Below are 22,461 nucleotides of genomic sequence, written 5' to 3'. Positions count from 1 at the left end.
GTGGCTGATGTGTTAAAGCACCGCTGTGGTTGTGAACAGTGGGAGCTCTCACCTCAAGCTTCTGCACTTCTGGGGGCTTGAACTCAGAGTGAGAGCAAAAAGTTCCTTTTTTAACACAAAACCATCCTGCCATTGGCACCCTGCTGCCTTTCCATATCCTGGACATCCTCCTGAGGCCATAAAGTTGGTGGACTGCTGTGGAAGAAAGAAGGGCTGGGAAAAGTGACGGAGAAAATGCAAAATTCAGTGTGCAAAGCCGGGTTGGATGGGCTTGGAACAACCTGCTCTGGTGGAAGGTGTATGGAGTGAGGTGGTCCTTAAGCCCCTTCCATTCCCTGACTCTGGAAGCACTTTTCCCTGGAGGTGCTTTGAATTCCTGGCTCCTGCTGCCGTGAGAGCCGGGAGCAGCTGGCAGTGCCACCCTGCAGCGCTGGCACCGGGGCAGGGCTCTCTTATCGAGCCTCTGCAGCTCCTCGCTGTGCCCCAGCCCTGCTCTCACTGCTGCAAAAGAGGAAACGGGCACAGGGCTCAGCTTCCCACTGCTCAGCTGCGACAACTTGGTGCAGGAACACCAAGGAACATCCCACTCCACGCTTCATTTTCTCACTTCCAGTGGCCAAAAGGGCTTTTTTTTTTTTGGGTTTTATTCTGCCCTCCTCTTATCTCCTGTTGTCTCAGATGGTATCTCACGCGAGGACCTTGTCTCCGGGCTGCGAGGGGCAGAGCTGTCGGATGGACGTGGCTGAGGGGAGTTCCCCACACACAGCGCCGGGGCAGGGCTGAAGCGTCCCCGTCCCACCGTGGCTCTGTGCTCCAAGTGCAGGATGACAACAATGGATGCGAGCCCAAGGAGCAACACAGCTGCAAAGGTAGGTCTGAATTTTGGGAAGGGAATGGTTTGGTGTTTGAATTCAGTGGGAGTTTTGGTGATGTTGGAAGTAGAAATGATGAGACCCATCCGGTTCTTGTCCTTCATGGCCAGAGAGCTCTGGAGGGGCTGGAGCGTGTCCAGGGCGGGGAATGGAGCTGGGAAGGGGATGGAGAATCCCTGAGAGAGCTGGGAAGGGAATGGAGAATTCCTGAGGGAGCTGGGAAAGGGCTGGAGAATCCCTGAGGGGGCTCAGCCTGGAGCAAAGGAGGCTCAGGGGGCCCTTGTGGCTCTGCACAGCTCCTGCCAGGAGGGGACATTGGGATTTGGGATCATCCCAGGGAACAGGGACAGGAGGAGAGGGAACAGCTCAGGCTGGGCCAGGGGAGCTCAGGTGGAACCAGCAGGAATTTCCCCATGGAAAGGGGGTCAGGCATTGGAACTGCCCAGGGAGGTTTGGATCCCCATCCCTGGAGGTGCCCAAGGAGGTGGCACACAGGTCTCTGGACTGGGGACAAGGTGGGCATCAGGCACAGCGTGGACTCGGTGGTCTCAGAGGTCTCTGCCAACTTCAGTGCTCCTGTGGTTCTGTGAAGTTTGGGTTCCCGTCTCAGGGGGACAGAAGGCTCCTGTGCCTGATGTCCCCCTGTGCTTCTCATGGTGACAAAACCAGTGACTGGGAGGGATGGCAAGGATCCTGGATAAAGCAGAAGTGAAAACAAACAACAAAAAAATACCTGGAAGTAAGCACATTTGTGAAATTATAAACATATAATTCAGGGTTCCACCTTACTGCTGTGCTGCAGTGACATTAGAGACACAGATCCTTTCTTTGCCAGAGACTTTCAGTGACAGCCCTGGTGCCCTCTTGCATGACATGATTTCTTTATGTTACATGCAAACCAGAAAACATTTTGAAACACTCTGTGTTCCTATTTTGAAAGACTGGACCCAGTGTATCAGGTTTGTTACATTTATTTCTGTATCCAGATTCCATCTAGATTAATTTTCTATAGATTAGAGGCCCTGCTGCAGCTGTAAGGGTTGGAGAATGCTGAAATCTTGATCCAAAGTCAATGCCTTGCTGTCCTGCTCTCTGCAATCCTAATACGTGTACTGGAATTAGGGTTTTCATCGTGGATTATGATCTCAGTGTTTACTGTAAATAAACTGCCTCCTGGAAATTTAATAGAAAATGTAGTAGGGAGGAAAAGCTCAGTGAGTCATTTTTTTACACAACAAGTTTTCCATGAATGCTTGTAAAGATTAGGGGGCTACTTTTCACATTGAGTCATCAGTAACTGAGGCAGGACATTTGTCATCTCTATACAGAAGAATTTCCTATTTCTACATATATTTCCAGTTCTCTTGAGTGGATTGTCAATAAATCAATGTAATGGTAGCAAACCAATTACCTGTTCTGCTATGAGCACTTTAGGCATGGTCAGAGCCCACCCAGTCCACTTCAGCTGAGTAATAAAACCCAAAATTATTTCTGCAATATCACTTATGAACTGTTCATAAGTCCCCTACCACCTTGGCAGTACAGTTTATGATGATACTTGAATGACATAAAAATACAAAGGGGTTTTTTTTCCTGCTCTCTGGACTCCTCGAAGCACCAACCCTCAGCAGCGTTGCTGTGGCAGGAAATGCTCTGCAATTATCCCTGTGCCCCAACTATTGCACCTGCACGGGGAAAACCCCTCTGAAAACCATTTCAGGCTGAGCTGAGCCAGGTTGATGTTTGTTTGTTGATATTTGTTTGTTGATGTTTGTTTATTGAAAACCATTTCAGGCTGAGCTGAGCCAGGTTGATGTTTGTTTGTTGATGTTTTTGTTGATGTTTTTGTTGATGTTTGTTTATTGAAAACCATTTCAGGCTGAGCTGAGCCAGGTTGATATTTGTTTGTTGATGTTTGTTTGTTGGTGTTTTTGTTGATATTTGTTTGTTGATGTTTGTTTATTGAAAACCATTTCAGGCTGAGCTGAGGCAGGTTGATGTTTGTTTGTTGATGTTTTTATTGATGTTTGTTTGTTGATGTTTGTTTGTTGGTGTTTTTGTTGATGTTTTTTGTTGATATTTGTTTATTAAAAACCATTTCAGGCTGAGCTGAGCCAGGTTGATGTTTGTTTGTTGTTGGGTATCCAGGGGTGCCACAGGAAGCGTTGCAGCCCTTGCTGCAATTTCAAACCCCTGTGAGCTCCACGGGCTTCGGCTGAGCTGAAACACGGATGAAAAATGAAACTCTACAATTCTAATAGAGATTTGTAGGGAATGGATGTGTTCATTCACAGTGCTGTGGATGCGTGTTGGGGCTCATTGCTCTTTAATGGACATGGGTACCTCTGAGAACTCTTGATCTTTTTTTATTACCCTTACTAATTTCTATATGCATAGAATTTCATAATAGGTTAATGCATATTTATTTTGCTGATTTTACATTACACGTATAGCTAGTTACACCTGTACTCACTTTTTGTCAGAAAATATAGAAAGAACTCTTGGGTGACTCTGCCCTGTCTGTTTCAAGGTTTGAGGAGTCTTTCTTATCTTTTATCTTTTAGTGTGGAAATTTGCATTTTTTTTTTCTCTTAGCTAAGGTAATTTTATTAAGGCTGCATATTAACTAGACTAAACAGCATATTTAGCAAGCTTAAAGTGGTACATTTTACTTAGATCTAAATGGATTTCTACTCTGTTAAATTTTCACTCTGTCTCACTGCCAAGGGCAAAAAGGGAGAGTGTTTGGATGTTCTTGAAGTGGATCTGCAGTTTTTCTCTCCTGGCTTTGTGGCCAGGAATTCTTTCTCCTCTGGACAGCAGCTGGTTTCCTCCCAGCCCAGAGGTGTAGATTTTGTTGGTGAAGCTTTTCAATTCAGCATTTTCTATTCAAGATATTAAAGTATTTTCTAGCTACAGGATTGTGGCTTTGGGAGCCAGTGTCTAATTTAATCTTGAAGCTACTGTGGAAAGAGGAAGGAAGAGGCTTTTACCAGAGAAAAACCAGCGTGTACAAAGGCAAAACCAGTAAAAATTTGCCAACAAAAAGATATCCTGAGTCCAAAGTGGCAAAACCTGTGCACCAGCATGACCAGGACTCAGCTGTTGCCAAGCAAATAGCAACCATTCATAATTTAAAATAACATTATACCTTAATAATATTCAAGGAGTTTTTAAATAATCCAAGAAACAAAACCCTTCAGCTGCAGTTCACGTTTAACTTTCCTCATTGCGTTTTCTGCCTCTGCAGGGTGAGGTTGTTTTGCAGGGGATTTAAAACCACAAAGGGGATCTGTTCAGTTTTCCAGAGACAGATTAAGTGTATCAAACCTCACACCACTTCGAAGTTGAAAAGAAATTTTTAAAAACAACAACCAAAACAAACAAACAAAGAAATCCCCCACACACAACAAACCAGGAGTAAAAAATGCTGCTGCAAAAATGCTTCCAAATCCAATCCCTTTCATGGTGCAGCCCTGCTGCCCTGGGATTTCTGCTCGGAGCAGGGCAGGCAGTCCCTGCAGGGGAGTCTGTGTGTCCTGCACATCACCAGCTGCAGCCCAGGGGCTCCCTGGAGGGAATTCTGCCACGTAATGAGCTCCCCCCCGTTCCCAGAGCTGCTGTCCTGGGGCTCCCAGCGAGCAGGAGGTGGCAGAGGCTGAGCTTTCCCTCTGCAGGCTTCCAGCCAGAGCCTCCAGAGCTGCCTGAGCCACTGACAGGGCTGGGAACATCCTCCTCCTCCTCCTCAGGTGATGGACTAACAGGGAAACACAGCAAAATGAAGGTCAGTGCAAGTACTGGGTTCTTTTCTTTCTGCTGCAGTTGATTTAATGACTTTCCTGATTTCATTTGTAGTGGGTAGAGGGTAAAATCTGCATCTGGCAGGGTCTCTTTGCAATGTGTGTGTTCAGCTGATTTGCACATCACTAACAGAGCACACGGTCTTAATTTTAAAAATATAATCCAAATTAACCCTTTCTCAAGAACAGCAGTGTGGCTGAGGAGGGTGAGGGTTCCTTCTGTGTACATTGAGTAATAGCAAGTTTATTAAAAATGATCGTGAGTGACTCAGACTGGTCACTTCCACATTCTCTTGGAAAAAAACGAGGTTAAGAGTTTAGCGGTGTATTACCTCAAAAGAGATGATGCTTTTGCATTGATTCCTAGAAAATGGGTAATGGAAATGTCTCTAGAAGTGAGGTCAGTGCGGGATGAGGAAAATGCTGAGCAATTTCAGTCTGAGCTCGGTGAGCCTGGGAAAGGCTTTGCACTGGAGGTAAGGACTGGCCACATCCTGCAGTGCAAGCAGAAGGGCTCAGAGGAGGAAAGGAGTGCTCATTTTTAGGAAACACTCTTTTCTCCTGGAGCAGGGGGGATGAGCGATGGATCAAACCCATTTTGCAGCCGTTTGTCCCCGTTTTTGTGCCAGCCCCAGGCTGGGCTTTGTGCTGAGCAGGGCTGGGCTGTGACAAGGGACAGGCTCAGCGGGTCCCAGCTGATCCCTGGCAGCTGGGCAGGGACCAGGGCAGGGCTGTCACCATGTGTCCTGGGCTAATGACAGGCACGGAGCAGAGTCCAGCTGCTGCCTGGCCTGGGCACTCTCAGCAGGGATTAGCCCAGCTGGAAAACCCACCCTGCTCGCAGAAACACGACAATTTCAGTGATATCCACTCAGAAACCATCCATTCCTCGGTTTATTCAGTGCATTTCATTATTTGCTCCCAAACACCACCTGTGCAGAGCGCAGGGCGAGGAGAAGGTTTTGGGGGATGACCAAGGCAGCCAGAGAGCCCCAGAAGCTGCAGCTTGGGGAGCTGTGCTGCTGCCGATTCCTGAATTCACAGAATTCCTGAAAAATTCCATTTTTCAATGAAAAATGTGCCATTTGCTCCCGCCAAGCTTCCCTGGGGATGTTTTGCCTCATTCCCAGAGGGTGAGGACCCTGCTCTGAGGAGTGCCCAGCTTGTACTCAGCAGGACTTTCTCTATCTGTAAAGGTAGTCAGGTGTAATTAAGACACGAAAAGGTTTAAAAAAACCCTAAAGTGATTGGGTGCATGTAGGAAAAGGAAAGGTTTGAGGACCCAAACCCCAGGAATGCTCCCACAGGGAGTGTTGGGAGCAGCAGGAAGTGGCAGTTTATTTTCCCTTGAACTTGGGCATGAGAGCACTCCTCTAAAAATGCTCTGAGTGGGGTGAAATCCTGGCTGCACTTGCCCCTTCTGGTGATTTTAACACAGCTAAGATTTGATTGGCTTCATCTGTGGAGAAAAGACATTTTGGGGGAAATTAACAGAACCCCAGCTTGTAATGCCCACCTCTGCAGCACTGCCCTGTGTGAAGCTGCAGGATTTGTAAGCTTGATTTTTTTTTTAATGTATTTTTTCCCTGTATTTGCTCAAATTTAGAATTCAAAACCTGCTGATCAGCACCTGCTTCCATCCCCACAAAACAAATTAAATCAATAAAAGCATGTCCTGATGTTCATTCCTCCTTGAAACTCACACAAAATTTCTGTATGGGCTGAACATTTCTTTTCCAAAATAGGCAAACAACACAAAAAAATGCAGAAGGTCCTTCTGCAGGTCACAGGAAATTCTGCACACGCAGGTGGAGAATGATCTGAGCTTTTAAGGTAAATTCTCTTTTCCTGTGAATGTTGGTGTGAACTCTCCACAATTAGCTGAGCAAAATGTAAGTGACTCTCCTGGTCTGGGGTTTAAAGGGGAATTCTCAGGGAAGCCTGTTCCCAGCTAATGGATGATGGAGAATGTTTATTTCTGCAGCTTTGTTGGGAGATTAACTGGGAGCTGCTCTGTAAACATGTCAGAGGTGTCTCTGATGTACGAGCAGAAATGTTTAGCAAACACAACCCTGTATCTCTTCCTCCTCAAATATTTTAAGTCCCACTTTCCTGCAGTAAAAGAGCTCACTCATATATTGATGTGCAACATGAGAAATATTTCTCTCAATCCACAAAAACTCCCAGGATTAAACGGTCTCTTTATTTACATGATCTCAATAGGGGTTTTTAAGAAGCAAATTGAAGATAATAAATGCAAAATAACTTTTTTATCTGAAATTCTGTGAAGTAGTGCAGTACTCATGAAATAATACAGGGCAGCAAATTGAGATTTTCAAATACAAACTGAGTGGGGCAGGGACATAGAGAAATTATTTTGTGAGGCTTGTGGGCAAGATGCTCAAATTATCACGAGCTGTGCACCACTGTGTGCACTTGGATTTTTCTAGCAATGTTTGTATCTATTTTATAATGATAATTTTTTCTGTTGCATGATCCTAGATACTGAAGATAAGACTTGAGATAGGAGAGGCATCAGGAGATTTTTAGTAACAGTGGGATGTTTCTTCCTTAGCATAAATATCTATTGTGTACACAGAGCACAGATGTCACTCTGAGGGTATAAAATTTTACATTATAGAACTGGGCACTGATCAGCTTTACTGCCCCTAATTACAATTACTCCATTAATAAACATGAGGTAGTAGCTTTCATTCCTATGACTCCCAAAGGGCTGCCAAGGCTTTGTAGAGGGACCAGGGCTGGATTAGGATCTGCAAACAACAAAGATGTGAGAAGTCCAGTTTGGGAGGGGAATTACCCTCTCCACATCTGAGCCACGCTCCAATAAAGGTGATGAGAACTTTTGGGGTGAAGCTGTTCCAGAGACCTGCACTGTCAATCCCTCCAGTGTGTGACCCACCTGCCCTCGGCCGTGGGCTCTGGGGTCCCAGTGCCTCGGGAGGAGCTGCAGGGGACACCTTTCTCCTCTTTTCCAGGTCTGTGCCCTTGTTTAAACCCACTCAGTGAGAGCAGAGCCCCAGCACTGCCTCTCAAGGTGCTTTTTGTGGGGCTCTCAGGATGGTCTTTGTCTTAGGAGAGGTTTTACAAGGCTGCTGGTGGGGATGCTGGAATGCAGAGCCTGTTTGGAGCCACTGCAGGGCAGGATGCTGAGCTCCAGGAGAGGAAGGGGCTGCCCCAGCCATGCCTCACACACCTCCAGGGAGCTGGGGCAGCAGGCAGGGCTGGGCTCTGGCACACAGCTATTGCAAAGAAATGATGGTGGCTGACTGCAGTTCAGAAGGATGAATGGTTTCTTTATTATAACTATACTATAATACATTAATATATTATTTAGAGGACATACTGAAACAACAAACCTACTTTTTCTAACTCCCAACTCGTGCCCCTCTCTGAGAGCCCAGCCCCAGGTGGGTTGGATTGGCCATCAGCTCAAACAATCCTCACAGAATCCAACCAAACAATTGCCCCAGGTAAACAATTCTCCAAACACATTCCACATAGGAAAACAAGGAGCACAAATAGAAATAGTTTTCTCTTTCTTCTCTCTGTGCTGCTCTATGAAAAAATCCTGAGAGAGAGAAGAATGTGCCTGGCACACACAGCCACAGCCTGCCCTGCAGATAACCCCTGCAGACAGAGGGGCAGCCAGAACTCCCCTCCTGCAGCCTCTGCTGTGGTGCTGAAGTGCTCTGCACTTTGCTGAAATAAATACCAAAATACCGACAGGGCATGCCAAAGATGTGCTCTCCAACTCCACAGTATTGAGGGTTTATCCTGAAACTTGGAATTTAATTAAGCCTGCCTTAGCTGGAAAACTTTTAGGGTTTGAATTTTTCTTTGTTTGTTTGTTTGTTTTTTTCCCCTTTTTAATATTTTCTTTTTAAGAGCTCCACTAACCCTGCTTATGCAAGGTTTAACAATCTGTCAGTGCAGCCATGTTCTACAGGCTGGAGTTTAGGGCTTGTCTCCATCACTTCTCTGGTCAAAGTCTTCATTTTTCCTTTCCAGCTCTCTGGGTGGGATAGGAGATGATCCATGAACAGATCTCCATTAATTAATCTCCTGCTTGGCTTGATTTGGGATGATTCTAGAGGTTGCTGGGTTTGTGATGATTACAGATGTGAGCCCATACACCCCAGAAATGCAAAATCTGAGCCCCTGGGCTCTGCCTCAGCCTGGCCTCTGGGATATTTGCACATCTTCACTGGCCAAACCCAAGGAATGTGTGCTGTGCCTCGAGCAGGGACCCCTCTGATGGAAAGTTTTGTGTCTCTGGTTAAAAAAATTAGGCTCAGCAGCATCTTGAGTGTGCTGTTTCCACAGGAAAAGGGAAATGTCAATATTTAGATGCCTTTTAAAACCACAGTGCGAACCAAAGGTTCCTCTGAGCTGTGTGGGTGCAAGAAGGAAGGGCAGCCTTGCTGTGTGTGCCCCAGCCAGGCTCAGATCCTGAGCCCAGCCTTCCTGGCCCTTCCCCCATTTCCTGGATAAGGTTTTCACATTGGAAAAGGGGAGAGTTTTCCTCTGCCCACCCTCCCCAGGGCTGAAGAAGAGGGTCTGTCCTTCAGAAGTGTGTCTGTGCAGCACTCAGCCCAAGCACCCAGCAGTGCTGATGAATCACAGGAAAAGTTGGCTGTTCTCCTTTTTTTTTTTTTGTTTTTCCCCTAAGTGTAGAGCCCAGGGTGGGGATTCCTGGGGGCCTGACTCCAACATTTGGCATTGTCCCAGTCAAAAGTGGACTCCCATGTCTGAGGCAAAAGCCAGGCTGGACCAAGAGGCCAAGGGGGCTGCACAGCTGCCCCTGTCCCACAAAAAGCCATTGTTCATGGAACACCTGCAGCCAACAGCGGGCCCCCGTCGCCAGCTGAGCTGACAAATTCGAGTTCTTGTGCTGCAGCTTCAGCCCAGCTGCTGCCTCGCAGCAAATGCTCCGGACAAAAATACAAGGCAGCACGTTTCCTATTTGGGTGCTATCTCTCTGGACATTACTTGCACTTTCTGATAAGAAATTCATGCTGAGGCACAGCCAGTGGCCCACTTGGCTGGGGAGCAGTCCTGTTTTAAAGCTGAAAGCAAAATCTGTCTTGTGCTTAAAAACACCTCCAAAATGGCATCTGCAGCTTTCTCTACCCTTTGCAAAAATGCCTTGGGTGACTAAAGCTGCCTGCTGGCTCTGGCTGCCCCTGGGTCCCTGGAAGTGTCCAAGGCCAGGCTGGACAGGGCTTGGAGCAGCCTGGGACAGGGGAAGGTGTCCCTGCCCATGGATGAGATGATATTTAAGGTCCCTTCCCACCCAAAGCATTCTATGATGTTGTAATGAGTAAGTATGAGATGAAGAATTCACAGAATGACAATGGGAAAACAGCTATTTTTCACCCAGGGATCACAGAATCATTAGGGTTGCAAAGGATCTCTGGAGATCACCGAGTCCAACCCTGCTGCCAAGGCAGGGTCACCTGGAGCAGGTGACAGGAATGCATCCAGGTGGGTTTGGGGTGTCTGCAGAGAGGGAGATCCACACCCTCCCTGGCAGCTGTTCCAAGGCTCTGCCACCCTCATGGAAAGAGGTTTTTCCTCATTTTGATGTGGAACTTCTTGTGTTTTAGCTTACAAATCCAATACATGTAAGTCTAATATAATAAATCTAAATAATGAAGATTAGCAGTGCTCTTCAAAGGCCTCGAGCGGGAAAAGGTGATGAAGAAATATATCACAGTAATCTTATTATTATCTATTTCTATATTGCACTGACCGTAGCAGATACAAAGTATGGGAATAAATCACAAAGAGTCCATTTTCTTCATGGTGGAAAAAGCCCATTTTTTATTCACATAACTCCTTTTTACACAGTTTTACAGACCTCGTGTGGAACTCCAATTGGTCAGCAGCTTTCTTGTTAATCACTTTACTGGTCAGTAACAAATTGTTATCCTGTATTGATTGGTCACTCCAACCCCGCTGTGGACGTGCAGGAAAAGTTGTTTGTGAGGGACAGTTTCCATTTTTCTATCTAACGGTGTAAAACCAGTTTATGCAGGTGCTGGTTGATTTTTTACCAGGAATAGATTGTTGTGTTAACAAACTGCTCAGACCAGGATTGCTTTCACGTGGGAACTTGCAGAGTGCCAGCTTGCCTTGGAAGGAACAGAGGCCAGGTTTAGCAGGCCTGATTTTATGACAACTTTCTTTATGATTTTTCCACCTTACTGCAATAAAATGCCACCTTTGACTGTGGCACCAGCGCTCCAGAGAGGCTGAGCAGTGTGAGGAGGGGCGGGTGGGTCCGACTGTCACCCAGGTGGGAAGCGGAGCCCAGCAGGGCGGGAACACCAAGCGGGAGGCCAAGAGCCCCGGCGTGGCTGTGACAGCGTGACAGTGTGACAGTGTGACAGTGTGACAGCGTGACAGCGTGACAGCGTGACAGTGTGACAGTGTGACAGTGTGACAGTGTGACAGTGTGACAGTGCGACAGTGTGACAGTGCGACAGTGTGACAGTGTGACTGTGTGACAGTGTGACAGTGTTACAGTGTGACAGCGTGACAATGCGACAGCATGACAGTGTGACAGTGTAACAGTGTGATAGTGTGACAATGTGACAGTGTGACAGCGTGACTGTGTGACAGCGTGACAGTGTGACAATGTGACAACGTGAGAGTGTTACAGTGTGACAGTGTGACAATGTGATAGTGTGACAATGTGACAAGGTGACAACCTGACAGTGTGACAGTGTGACACTGTGACAGTGTGACAACATGACAGTGTGACAGCGTGATAGTGTGACAGTGTGACAGTGTAACAGTGTGATAGTGTGACAATGTGACAGTGTGACAGTGTAATAGTGTGACAGTGTGACAATGTGACAGTGTGACAGTGTAACAGTGTGATAGTGTGACAGTGTGACAACGTGACAGTGTGACAATGTGACAAGGTGACAACCTGACAGTGTGACAGTGTGACAATGTGACAGTGTGACACTGTGACAGTGCAACAATGTGACAGTGTGACAGTGTGACAGTGTGACAACATGACAGTGTGACAATGTGATAGTGTGACAGTGTGACAGTGTGACAGTGTGACAACGTGACAGTGTGACAATGTGACAAGGTGACAATGCGGGTGTGCTCCCTGTCCCCAGCACAGCCTGGCCAAGGCGCTCTACGACAACAAGGCCGAGTGCTCGGACGAGCTGGCGTTCCGCCGAGGGGACATCGTGACGGTGCTGGAGCAGCACGTGCCGGGCAGCGAGGGCTGGTGGCGGTGCTCCCTGCACGGCCACCACGGCCTGGCCCCCGCCAACCGCCTGCAGCTCCTGCTGCCCTCCGCCGAGCCGCCAGCCGCACACGGCATCTACCAGGTGCCCTCCGTGCCCTCGGTGCCCTCGGTGCCCAAGGGCACGGCGCTGTCCAACACCTACGAGAAGATGGAGGGCTGGGTCCAGCCCCAGGCGCTCCCTGCCCAGGCCGTGTACCAGGTTCCAGCCCTGGCGGCGCAGCTGCTCAGCGAGAGGACCAAGCGCTCCACGCACCAGGTGAGCGCTGAAAAAAACAGATGTTCTTGTTAAAATAATGGCTGGGAGTGGGGAAATGAGGGAGCCTGAGATTTTTTCAGTGGGGTTTGCAGCAGAAGAATGATGGTGTTTAGGAAAGTCGCATCGATTTATAGCATAGTGTGGAAATGCTGTTCCGGGCTACAGATGAGAGTCTCTATGTTGTGTACTCTATATTCTCTATATTCTGTATTCCCTCGCCTTTCTGACAGTTTAAAACAGCTGTAAAACAGCGCAGGAAGTAAAGACTATACCATTTGTTTGGGAGAATCTATAAATTATTTACAAAGTTCAAATAAAAAGACACAGAACTTTCTCCAGCAGCCATGCAGAGCTGGAGCACATGTAGAAAAATGGAAGTCTTTGCATCCATCTGCATAGGAACATGATTCATAATTTTTAAAAAATCACCCTTTGGTGTGTGATTGCTGGGTTTGGAATGGTTTTTACTGTCTCCAGCAGCTCAGCAAGCTCAGCACGCTGCTGCCTGTCTCTTGTGCTGTCACTAGGCCTGCACCAAGCAGCAGCCCCTGCTAGACATGCAGAAGGACACAAAGTTTTGCTGTGTATCCCCAACCAGTTTCTTTTCCAGCCTGTTTTTGCTGCTGCTGAGATGTTGACCGAGGTGTACAGGGGGAGAGCTGCCACCAGTTCCCCCAATTATAGAGAAGAACAAACTGGTTTTTCAGGGTTTCATTACAGCTCCCTGGCCTGGCTCTTCTTTCTCCCAATTCCTCGTGTTTGACATTCAAACAAACATGGAAGATGCAATTTGAGTACATCTCACTGGTTTTTAACATCAAAACCTTGTGCTTTCTTCAGGGAAAAAATGAGTGGGAATATTTCATAATGAAAGGGAAATAAAGCAGGTGGGAATGCAGTTCAAGTGCGAGGTTTTGTTCAGTTCCGTGAACTCTCCAGCCCTGGGTGGCTCTTTATTCTGTGTATGGAAATCACATTTGAAATTCTAATTTAAAAAGAAAAAGGAAGAAAATTCAGCTATGTAGTGTTTTAGGCTGATTTAATGATAGTTTGATTTATGGGGCTCATTCAGCCTCCTTTCCTCCTGCTGTGTGGAAGGACTGTCATGGAAACCTCCTTGCTGCTTCCTGCTGGGTGGCAGGTGGGTGCTGGAAAGCAACAAACTCGGGGCATCCCTGGTGACCAAAACCCCATTTTCAGCTCTGCAGCTGCAGTGAACAACCATAACTCAAAATCAAACGAGTGCAGCTACAAGAGACTCTTCTGCACTTGCTGTCATGGATTTGTCCACATTCCTGACCCTAAAGGAGCCATTTGCAAACTGAATCAGAGAGTGGCATCTATTTTCCATGTTGTGCCAGCAAATCAGGTGGAAAATGTCATCTATTCATCATGTGGATGAATGGTCTGTCAGAAGAGTTCCTTGGCTCTCCCTGTCTCATTTCATGAATTTATCCACCTAAGCTGTGCCTAGTCTAAGAATGAAAGAGAATGAAGAATGAAAATGTCCCAGCCTCTGATGGTTACCCAGAAGTTGAGAGTGGGGCTGCCTGTGGCACAGTGTCCCAGCTGTCCCCACACCAGCTGCACCCTGGTGGTCACAAGCTGTCCTCAAGGCAGGGGAGCTCAGGGAGCACAGAACCATCCAGCCCATCCCACAGAGATCCTGTGGCACAGCTGGCAAAGCTCCTGCCATACTCAGCTGTCCTCTGAGCAGCTGGGAAAAGCCACTGCGAGTCCTTGAGGGAGCTGACTGAAAGCAGTGAAACAATAAATCCCTCACAGCCTGGCTGTTTTCCCCCCACAGAGAACCTCCTTGCTCCTGCCTCACACCCAGGGCACCTTCTGGTTGTGCTGCCACTGATAGGACTTCAAAACCTACCAAGATGTGATATCCAGACAGTTTCCTTTCTGCTGGGCTCTCAGATTTGTCCATCTGGAAGCAGACCTGGGCTGAGGATGGCTTTTATCTTTTACCCTTTCTCTGGGGGAAGTTGTGCCCCTGTTTGCAAGGAAGATGCTCCTATTCAGGCACCAGGATTCCCCATCCCTGGAGGAGTTCCAGGCCACACTGGAGGGGGTTTTATGGAAGGTGTCCCTGCCCTTTGCAGGGGGTGGAAGAGATGGTCTTTTAGATCCCTCCCAACCCAAACCATTTTGTGATTCTGTGATTCTCTATCACAGCACTAAGGAGAATTTTCTTCACTCCTCACTCCCTGTTTCCAGATGAGAGCTGAACCAGGCAGAGTGAAGCTGCACTCTTCTTCCTCTACCATGTTTCCCCCATGTTTAGCTGCTGCAGGACTTGCACGATGGAAATCACTCCCTCCAGTTTAAAACCAGTTTAAAAATTACTGTACTATCTCACCCCAGCAGTGTTTCTGGAGGTCAGTGGTTTGCAATGGCCCATTTATAAATTAGCTGAGGGCAGCCAGGCTAAAGGCAGGCTGGATGAAGAAAATTCCATGTTTTGGTGGTTGATTCTAAAAAAGAAACGTCCTAACTCAGCATTCATATTTTGTGACATTAATTGTCCCACAGATTTGGTTATGGCTGCTCAAATCATGTTTTAATCAAACAGGAGAACCTGACTGCAAAGATATAACTCCCATATTGGACTTCCCTGTTTATGGAGCTGGAGAAGACATCAAGATTTAATCCTTCCAAATAAGCCAGTCTTTCAGAACTACAGAATAATGCTCAGCTGCACTTTTCTGCTGCTCTGACATTAAATTGGCTTGACCCAATGGCTGTGGGCTTGGAGAAGTTGAAATTTCCCCACTTCCTTTTTTAAGTGATTCTGCTTTTGGGCTGTTTAAAGGTTTAAGTGATAACTGCAGCTGGATTTTCTCCAAATCTTTTATGTCCTGTGGTTAGTAAGGCAGATTGTCTTTGTGCCAGTTCAGATCTTATCTAAAATGTACCAGAAATGCCAGCAAAGAAGAATTATTTGTGAATAAACATGCTGTTGCTCATAAGGTCAGTTCCTGTCTCTCAGTGAAGAGCTGAAGGTTTTTATCACTTAAGAGCAATTACTCCAACAGTGGATTTTTCAGCTAAATGACTGCTGATGCAGTTGTTGTTGTTGTTGTTGTTGTTGTTATATTATTATTGTTATTGCTGTTATTATTATTGTTATTATTGTTATTATTGTTGTTATTATTATTATTGTTGTTGTTATTATTGTTATTATTATTATTATTATTATTATTATTATTATTATTATTATTATTATTATTATTATTATTTCTCCCCTCCAAGCACCTGTTCACCCTCCCCAGAGCCTGCCGGGCCTCAGCCCCGAACATCAGGGGTGAGGTGTACGACGTCCCCTCCTCGCAGCACTGCGGGTCCCTGCTCCCACAGGTGAGTGCTGCCCCTCCCTCCCTGCAGCTGCCACCCTGGAGCACCTCTGAGCTGATCTGCAGCTCGGTTCTACTGTCACCCCGCTTGCTTTTTGTAAAATTGGGAAGAAAATCATCTGTTTTTAGCTTAAATCATCAGTTCTCCAGAGTTTATGAGGAATTTAGAGCAACGTGTCTTAAATCTGGTGTGCTTCTAATAAACACTTCCATCTTTTCTTCTGTGGAAAATGAGGGGCAGAGAGGGTGACACTACTGATGTCTTACTGAATTCTCTGTATCAGTGCAACCTCTCTGCCTCAGAATCCATGGGGAAATGCCTTACTGACAGAAAAAATAGAAGTGTTTATTAGAAATGGACCAGATTTAAGACAAATTGCTCTAAATTTCTAAGAAACTCTGGAGAACTGAGGCTTTGAGCTAAAAATAGATAATTTTCTTCCCAATTTTACAAAAAGCAAGCAGGGTGACAGTAGAATTGACCTGTCACCCTCTCTGCCTCGGAATCCGTGAGGAAATGTGGTGGTGTCATTTGGTGGGGGTGACTTGGGGATGTTCAGAGAAGAGTCACAAGTGCATGTCCAGCAAGAAATTAAATGTCACCCCCACCACCCTGCTCCTGGGAAAAACACACCCTGGGTCTGGTCACATCTCCGTGACGTGTCCTGTTGCACAATCCTGTCCGTGGTGCTGTCCCACTGCCCTGGGGTCTGTGAATGCCACATTTCCTCCACCCCTGAGGATGGGACAGGCAGCAGCCCCCAGCCCCATCCTGTCACCTCTCACACCAAGGTGTGGGTGGCACTGGAGCACCCCAGGGACCTCCCCATCCCCTGCTGCTCCCTGGCACTGCAGCCTTCAGCCCAGCCCATTATTAGCCACAGATTTCCTGGGTGATCCCTGCTCAGACCCAAACCTGTTCACATATGGCCTAAAGCTTTTGATGCCACTCAAGGCCCCAGTGGGTTCTAAAAAGGATCAAAAGAAATAATTTGTTTTTCCCTTTGAGCAGAGTGGTGCCACTCCCCCCAGCACACGGAAGGGCTCTGTGCTGGGCAGATCCTCTGAGAGCTTCCAGACAGAGAAGAAGCAGCTTTACAACATCCCATCCAAGCCAGAAAAAGGAGGGCCTGGCAGCCAGGACTCACCAGCAGGCAATGTAAGTAAGGTTTGGTGGGCACAGAATAATCTGTCACTCCTGGGATGCCTTGGCTTGGAGCAGGGACAGGTTTCCCATCGCTTCCCCATTGTTTCTTAGACAACAAACGGTCCTGAATGCCCCTTTCCCAGTTTAGATTCCAGCTGCACACACACATCTGTATCAAGCAAAATTTAAATTCATTGAAGATGCTTGAGCAGAGTCTGTTGGTGATTTATTGCATGTGAGGGTGTACGTGTGAGTGGGAAAAAAATCAAGTGTCTGCAGATTTCACTGCTGTAGGATCTAATCACCTTTGCTCCAAATATTTTACCTTTTATACATGCAGCTTGTTCATGTTAGAAAATAAAAAACACAGGCAGCCTTTCCGTGGTGCCATTCCATCGATATCAGTGGAGTTGCACACATTTGTGTGCTCTGAGAATTCAGTTCTGTCCCTCACTCTCATTTGAAAAGGTGGTTTATGAACCCTCTGTGCTCTGTTGCAGTTATATGATGTCCCTCCTAAAAGAGAAGGCGACGACTCAGAGAATAAATCTCAGAAGAAATGCTGGGGCCACTACAACACTTTGCCAAACCCTCGGAAGTCCGAATGGATTTACGATATTCCAGTATCCCCTGAAAACTCCGGATTCAAACCCAAGCCTGCTGGCCAGTCTGTGGAGAAGCAGGTGCTGTATGACATTCCCCCAGCCAGGTACAAGGCTCCAGCCACAAGCAGCGAAGCCAAGGCTGGAAATCCACAGCTGTACGACATTCCACCGCCCCAGCGGAAATTAATGCTTCCAGAAATTCCCCTTTACGACGTTCCACCCTCACGGGACGTGCTCCTCCCACCACAGAACGGCAGCTCCGAGCTGCCCCCGAGGCTCCTGGCTGCCAAGGCTGAAAATCAGATCTCTGAGGAGAATGTTTATGATATTCCCAAAGGTTTGCCCAGTGCTGGGCACTCCAAGATGGAAAAGAACAGTGATGGCTCCAGAGACCAAGCGCACGGTGCTTCTCCACAGCTCTCTATGGATGCCAAGTCAGAAAATGAGAGTTTGTGTGTCTCCAGTGTGGACAGCAGGAGCAGCACTCTCTCCTCATCCTCCAGCTCTTCTGCTGAGTTGTCTGCAGCGCTGTCACCATCCCCAGAGCCTGTCCAAGAAATCAAACTGGAGCTGGAAGCAGCCATTGAGGCCCTGACCCGGCTGCAGCACGGCGTGTCCAGCTCCGTCGCCAGTTTAATGATCTTTGTGAGCAGCAAGTGGAGACTGCAGGAGCACCTGGAGAAAAGCCTGGAGGAGATCCACAGGGCAGTGGACCACATAAAGGTGTCACTAGGAGAGTTTCTGGCCTTTGCTCAAGCCCTGAAGGGAAACGCCTCCAACCTCACGGATAACAACCTGCAGGCCAGAATTAAAAAACAGCTGGAAATCCTCATGAACTCCTACAAAATATTGACAGAAACCAGGGAAGCTCTCAACAGCTGCAGGTGGTCCCTGGAGGCTTTGGTGCTCAGGAAGCCCCAGAACAACCCTGACGACCTGGATCGCTTCGTTATGGTGGCCAGGACAATTCCAGATGATATCAAGAGGTTTGTGTCCATCATCATCGCCAACGGGAAGCTGCTCTTCAGGAAGAACGAGAAGGAGCAAGAAAAGAAGCAAGCAAAAGTGAACCTGGAATGCAAAATGGCAAAACAAATCCCAGTGCCGAGAAGAGTAGAAATTGAGAAATCCAGAGAAATGCAGAGAAATGCGCCTGAGAAATCCAGCCAAAGCCGGGTCCCTGTGGAGAAAGCAGAAGAAAATTGCACTGAGGATTGTGATTATGTCCAGTTACAGGTCAGTGACACCGGGGTTTATTCTCTGTACCCCTCACCCTTTGCAGATGTTAGGCTGTTTTACCTTTGCAGTGCCACATGCAGTTTGCACCACATCCCACTTTCCAGACTTTACGCAAATCCAGGATTTTGTGACAGTGCTGGATGGCACATGTACAATGAGCAGTAATTTAAATCAACAGAAGAAATAAAACATTTTTATCATTCTTGTCAGCTTAAATTCATTTGGGAAGCAGGATTTCTTTGGGAGCTGGCAATTCCTTACTTCTCTTTTCCCTCACAGTTCTCTTCCTGCCACTACATTGTGTTTGGCATGACAAGAGATGTTCCTTCCTGTCTTGAAGTGTCATGGAAATTGTGTTTGCACAGAAATTAAACTCTGTTAATTATCACATTTATTTGTTGGAATAATTCTTGATGATTTTAAGAATCTCTTTAGAATCACTAAAATATCTACTAAGAATATTTCCCTTAGTTTTCCAAAGAAATGCTTGTCCATAAAATTTAGGGAATGTCACATTGAAGTGTTTTGTTGATGTTGGTTTCAGTCTCAGATCTTGTAGGATCAGGTACTACATTTTTAGGAGGAAAAAACCTACAGCTCCTTCTAATAAATCCCCCATTTCTATTCGTAATATGAAGAATACAGAACAAGTAGCTGTTTCCCCATGAAATAAAAGAAAACCACATTTATATTTAAATACTTCATGTAGTTGTTTCAACTTTGCTTTTATTTTAATTTGTAACAGGCACAGAAAGTAATTTCAGGTAAAGAAGTAGCAAACAAGAGTGCAGAGTTAAACCCAAAGGTATTTCTGACTTGGAAAATATTTAAGAGGGCTTTTAGTCCCTGATTTCTGTGCTTGCTAAAACTCAGAGTAATTTGCATTCAGACACACATATATATACGTAGAGACCTATTTGCTTCTCAGAGATCATTTTCCCAGAATTACTGCTGAAAACCTGTGATGAACACTTATTTCCCTCAATCAAACAACTCCAGTTTGAAGTCATACAATTTATTTTATTGCCTTTCAGCATCATTTGAGATAAGGCTGTTTCAGTATTTCAAAGTATCTTGTCGTGCACTGGCACAAAATTGACTCTTGTATTGTGCATTTTAATCATTCATAACCCTGATTACGTCCATTAAAGATCAATGTTTTGTGTTATTTGAAAGCTTCGAGGCCAGACTGTGTAAAGGATTGATGTTCAGCTGCAGCACTTTGTGTGCTATCCAATATTAAATCTGTATTTAGGGGGAAAGAAGCAATCAGGAGAATTTCCAACACTTTCTGGAAAGAGAAATTACTGTAAAGGCTCCAGGGCGTGGCGATTTGGAGACCACAAAAATTCAGGGTAGAGCAACCAAAGAAACAACAGCGAGTGACACCAGGCTGAATCTATTTTTATTTTAACCCTTTCTCCAGGTTTTGCCACGTGCAAAAAAGACTGAAAATCCCAGCAGGCAGGAGCCTACCAGGAAATTCCCCCTGCCAGAGCACTGCAGGCTGTGCTTCGCTGCCCTGCACAAGGCCATCGGCGTGTTCACCGCCAGCCTCAGCAGCCAGCAGCCCCCCGAAATCTTCATCTCCCACAGCAAGCTCATCATCATGGTGGGGCAGAGGCTGGTGGATTCCCTGTGCCAGGAGAGCCAGGACAGGGAGGCTCGGAGCGACGTCCTGCAGAGCAGCAGCCGCTTCTGCAGCCTCCTGAAGAACCTGGCGCTGGCCACCAAACGCGCGGCGCTGCGATTCCCCGACGCCGAGGCCAGCCGGGAGCTGCGGGAGCAGGCCGAGGAGCTGGCCCAGTACACCCAGCAGTTCCGGGCCACCATGGACTGAGGGACCTGCCACTGCTGCTGCTCCTCAGGCATGGCCAGAGATCCCACCGGGAATTCCCCGGGTGCTGGTGCAGGTGAAGATCCCCACTCAGAATTCCCAGCAGGAATTCCCTGGGTGCTGGTGCAGGTGAAGATCCCCCATGCCCAGAGATCCCACCGGGAATTCCCTGGGTGCTAGTGTGGGTGAAGATCCCACCGGGAATTCCCTGGGTGCCGGTGCAGGTGAAGATCCCCCCACTCAGAATTCCCAGCAGGAATTCCCTGGGTGCTGGTGTGGGTGAAGATCCCCCCCATATCCAGAGATCCCACTGGGAATTCCCTGGGTGCTGGTGTGGGTGAAGATCCCCCCACTCAGAATTCCCAGCAGGAATTTCCTGGGTGCTGGTGTGGGTGAAGATCCCCACTCAAAATTCTCACCAGGAATTCCCTGGGTGCTGGTGCGGGTGAAGATCCCCACTCAGAATTCCCAGCAGGAATTCCCTGGGTGCACTGGTAGCAGGTGAAGATCCCCCAACTCAGAATTCCCAGCAGGAATTCCCTGAGTATCCATGCAGATGAAGTTTCCCACACCCAGAACTGCCACCAGGAATTCCCTAAGTGCTGGTGCAAGTGAAGATCCCCCCACTCAGAATTCCCAGCAGGAATTCCCTGGGTGCCAGTGCAGGTGAAGATCCCCACATTCAGAATTCCCAGCAGGAATTCCCTGGGTACCCGTGCAGATGAATTTTCCCACACCCAGAACTGCCACCAGGAATTCATTCCCTGGGTGCACTGGTGGCAGGGGAAGATCCCCACATTCAGAATTCCCAGAATTTCCTGTGCAGGTAAAGATTCCCAGATCTTCACCAGTGCAGGTAAAGATCTCCCCACTCAGAATTCCCAGCAGGAATTCCCTGGGTGCTGGTGCAGGTGAAGATCCCCCACTCAGAATTCCCACCAGAAATTCCCTGAGTGTCCATGCAGATGAAGTTTCCCACACTCAGAATTCCCAGCAGGAATTCCCTGGGTGCACTGGTGGCAGGGGAAGATACCCAGAGCAGCTGATGCAGAAGAATTAAATCTCCACTTTCTTCTCCACTGTCCACATCCTGCCTGGAAATGTCATTGTCACAGTGGCTGGGTGGGAATGTTTGCTGTGTATGGGAGCAAAAGTTGTTGATTTTAGGACTGGTTTCTTATTTTTTGTTCTCTATGTATGTCTGATAAATGTAATTTCCTTTTTGTTTTCTATTCCTGTAAAGTCTCTCTTTAAATGTAGCAGCATAATGTTCTGTAACTTATGATATCCCAATATTGATTGTTTTCTGAGGACTTTATTCAAAATTTGTAATTACAGGGGTTGTTTTGGGTTGTTTTAAACAGCTGCAAAGCTAATTTTTGGTTTTCACAAATGCAACACGGCACAAAATCCGGTCAATAGGAAAAGTACCAGGCTGGTACCTGAGCACAGAGGAAAACTTTGAGAGAAGTCCTGACTCCTGATAAATCCACAGGGAGCATATCATCCTCTGTCACAGACTGGAGCTCTCAGAGCATTTCTCCAGCTGGGGAAAAGGAAATTATTTCAGTGCAGAGGCTTTGGACAAGCCCTTCCCAGAGCTGGAAAGGCGATGTTGCTGTTCCCTGCTGGAATCCAGGGCTCCATCCCAGCCTGAGCCCCGCCCGCGGAGCTTTTTCACTTTATGCCCCAATTCTCTGCACGCGAACATTTCCCGGAGTGACAATTAGCTGCACCCGCGCTAATTGCAGTTCTAATTGATTTATTTTACGGCTTGCAGCGCAATGCCCTTGCTGGGTGTCCCCTCAGAAAGGACAGGAGCGGCCACGGGGGCCGCTCCCCCTCAGCATCCTCTGCCCGGAGCTCTCCGGGTCCCCCCGTGTTCCCGGGGGGATTTATCGCCCACATGGGGCACGATTATCGCGACATGGGGCACGACTATCGCGACATGGGGCACGATTATCGCCACATGGCACTGCGGGCAGCGCTCGCATCCCGCCGGGAATTGCCGAGGATTAAACTCCTCCTGCACCGCCCCGGCGCCCC

At 47.4% G+C, this 22,461-nt stretch overlaps 1 protein-coding gene across 1 annotated transcript; it reads left to right on the top strand.

Annotated features, from left to right (window-relative positions):
* Positions 1-265: 265 nt before the first annotated feature.
* On the top strand, positions 266-20,716 carry CASS4 (Cas scaffold protein family member 4). The gene is made up of 7 exons (XM_072917195.1): positions 266-305; positions 748-869; positions 11,833-12,225; positions 15,487-15,591; positions 16,600-16,746; positions 17,235-18,575; positions 20,005-20,716. Exons 1-7 carry the CDS (start codon positions 266-268, stop codon positions 20,416-20,418), a joined length of 2,562 nt encoding a protein of 853 aa, XP_072773296.1. The 3' UTR covers positions 20,419-20,716.
* Positions 20,717-22,461: the final 1,745 nt, after the last annotated feature.

Source organism: Taeniopygia guttata, chromosome 20, assembly GCF_048771995.1.
Source record: "Taeniopygia guttata chromosome 20, bTaeGut7.mat, whole genome shotgun sequence".
Classification (NCBI taxonomy): domain Eukaryota; kingdom Metazoa; phylum Chordata; class Aves; order Passeriformes; family Estrildidae; genus Taeniopygia; species Taeniopygia guttata.
This window is presented reverse-complemented; position numbering and strand designations above follow the sequence as displayed.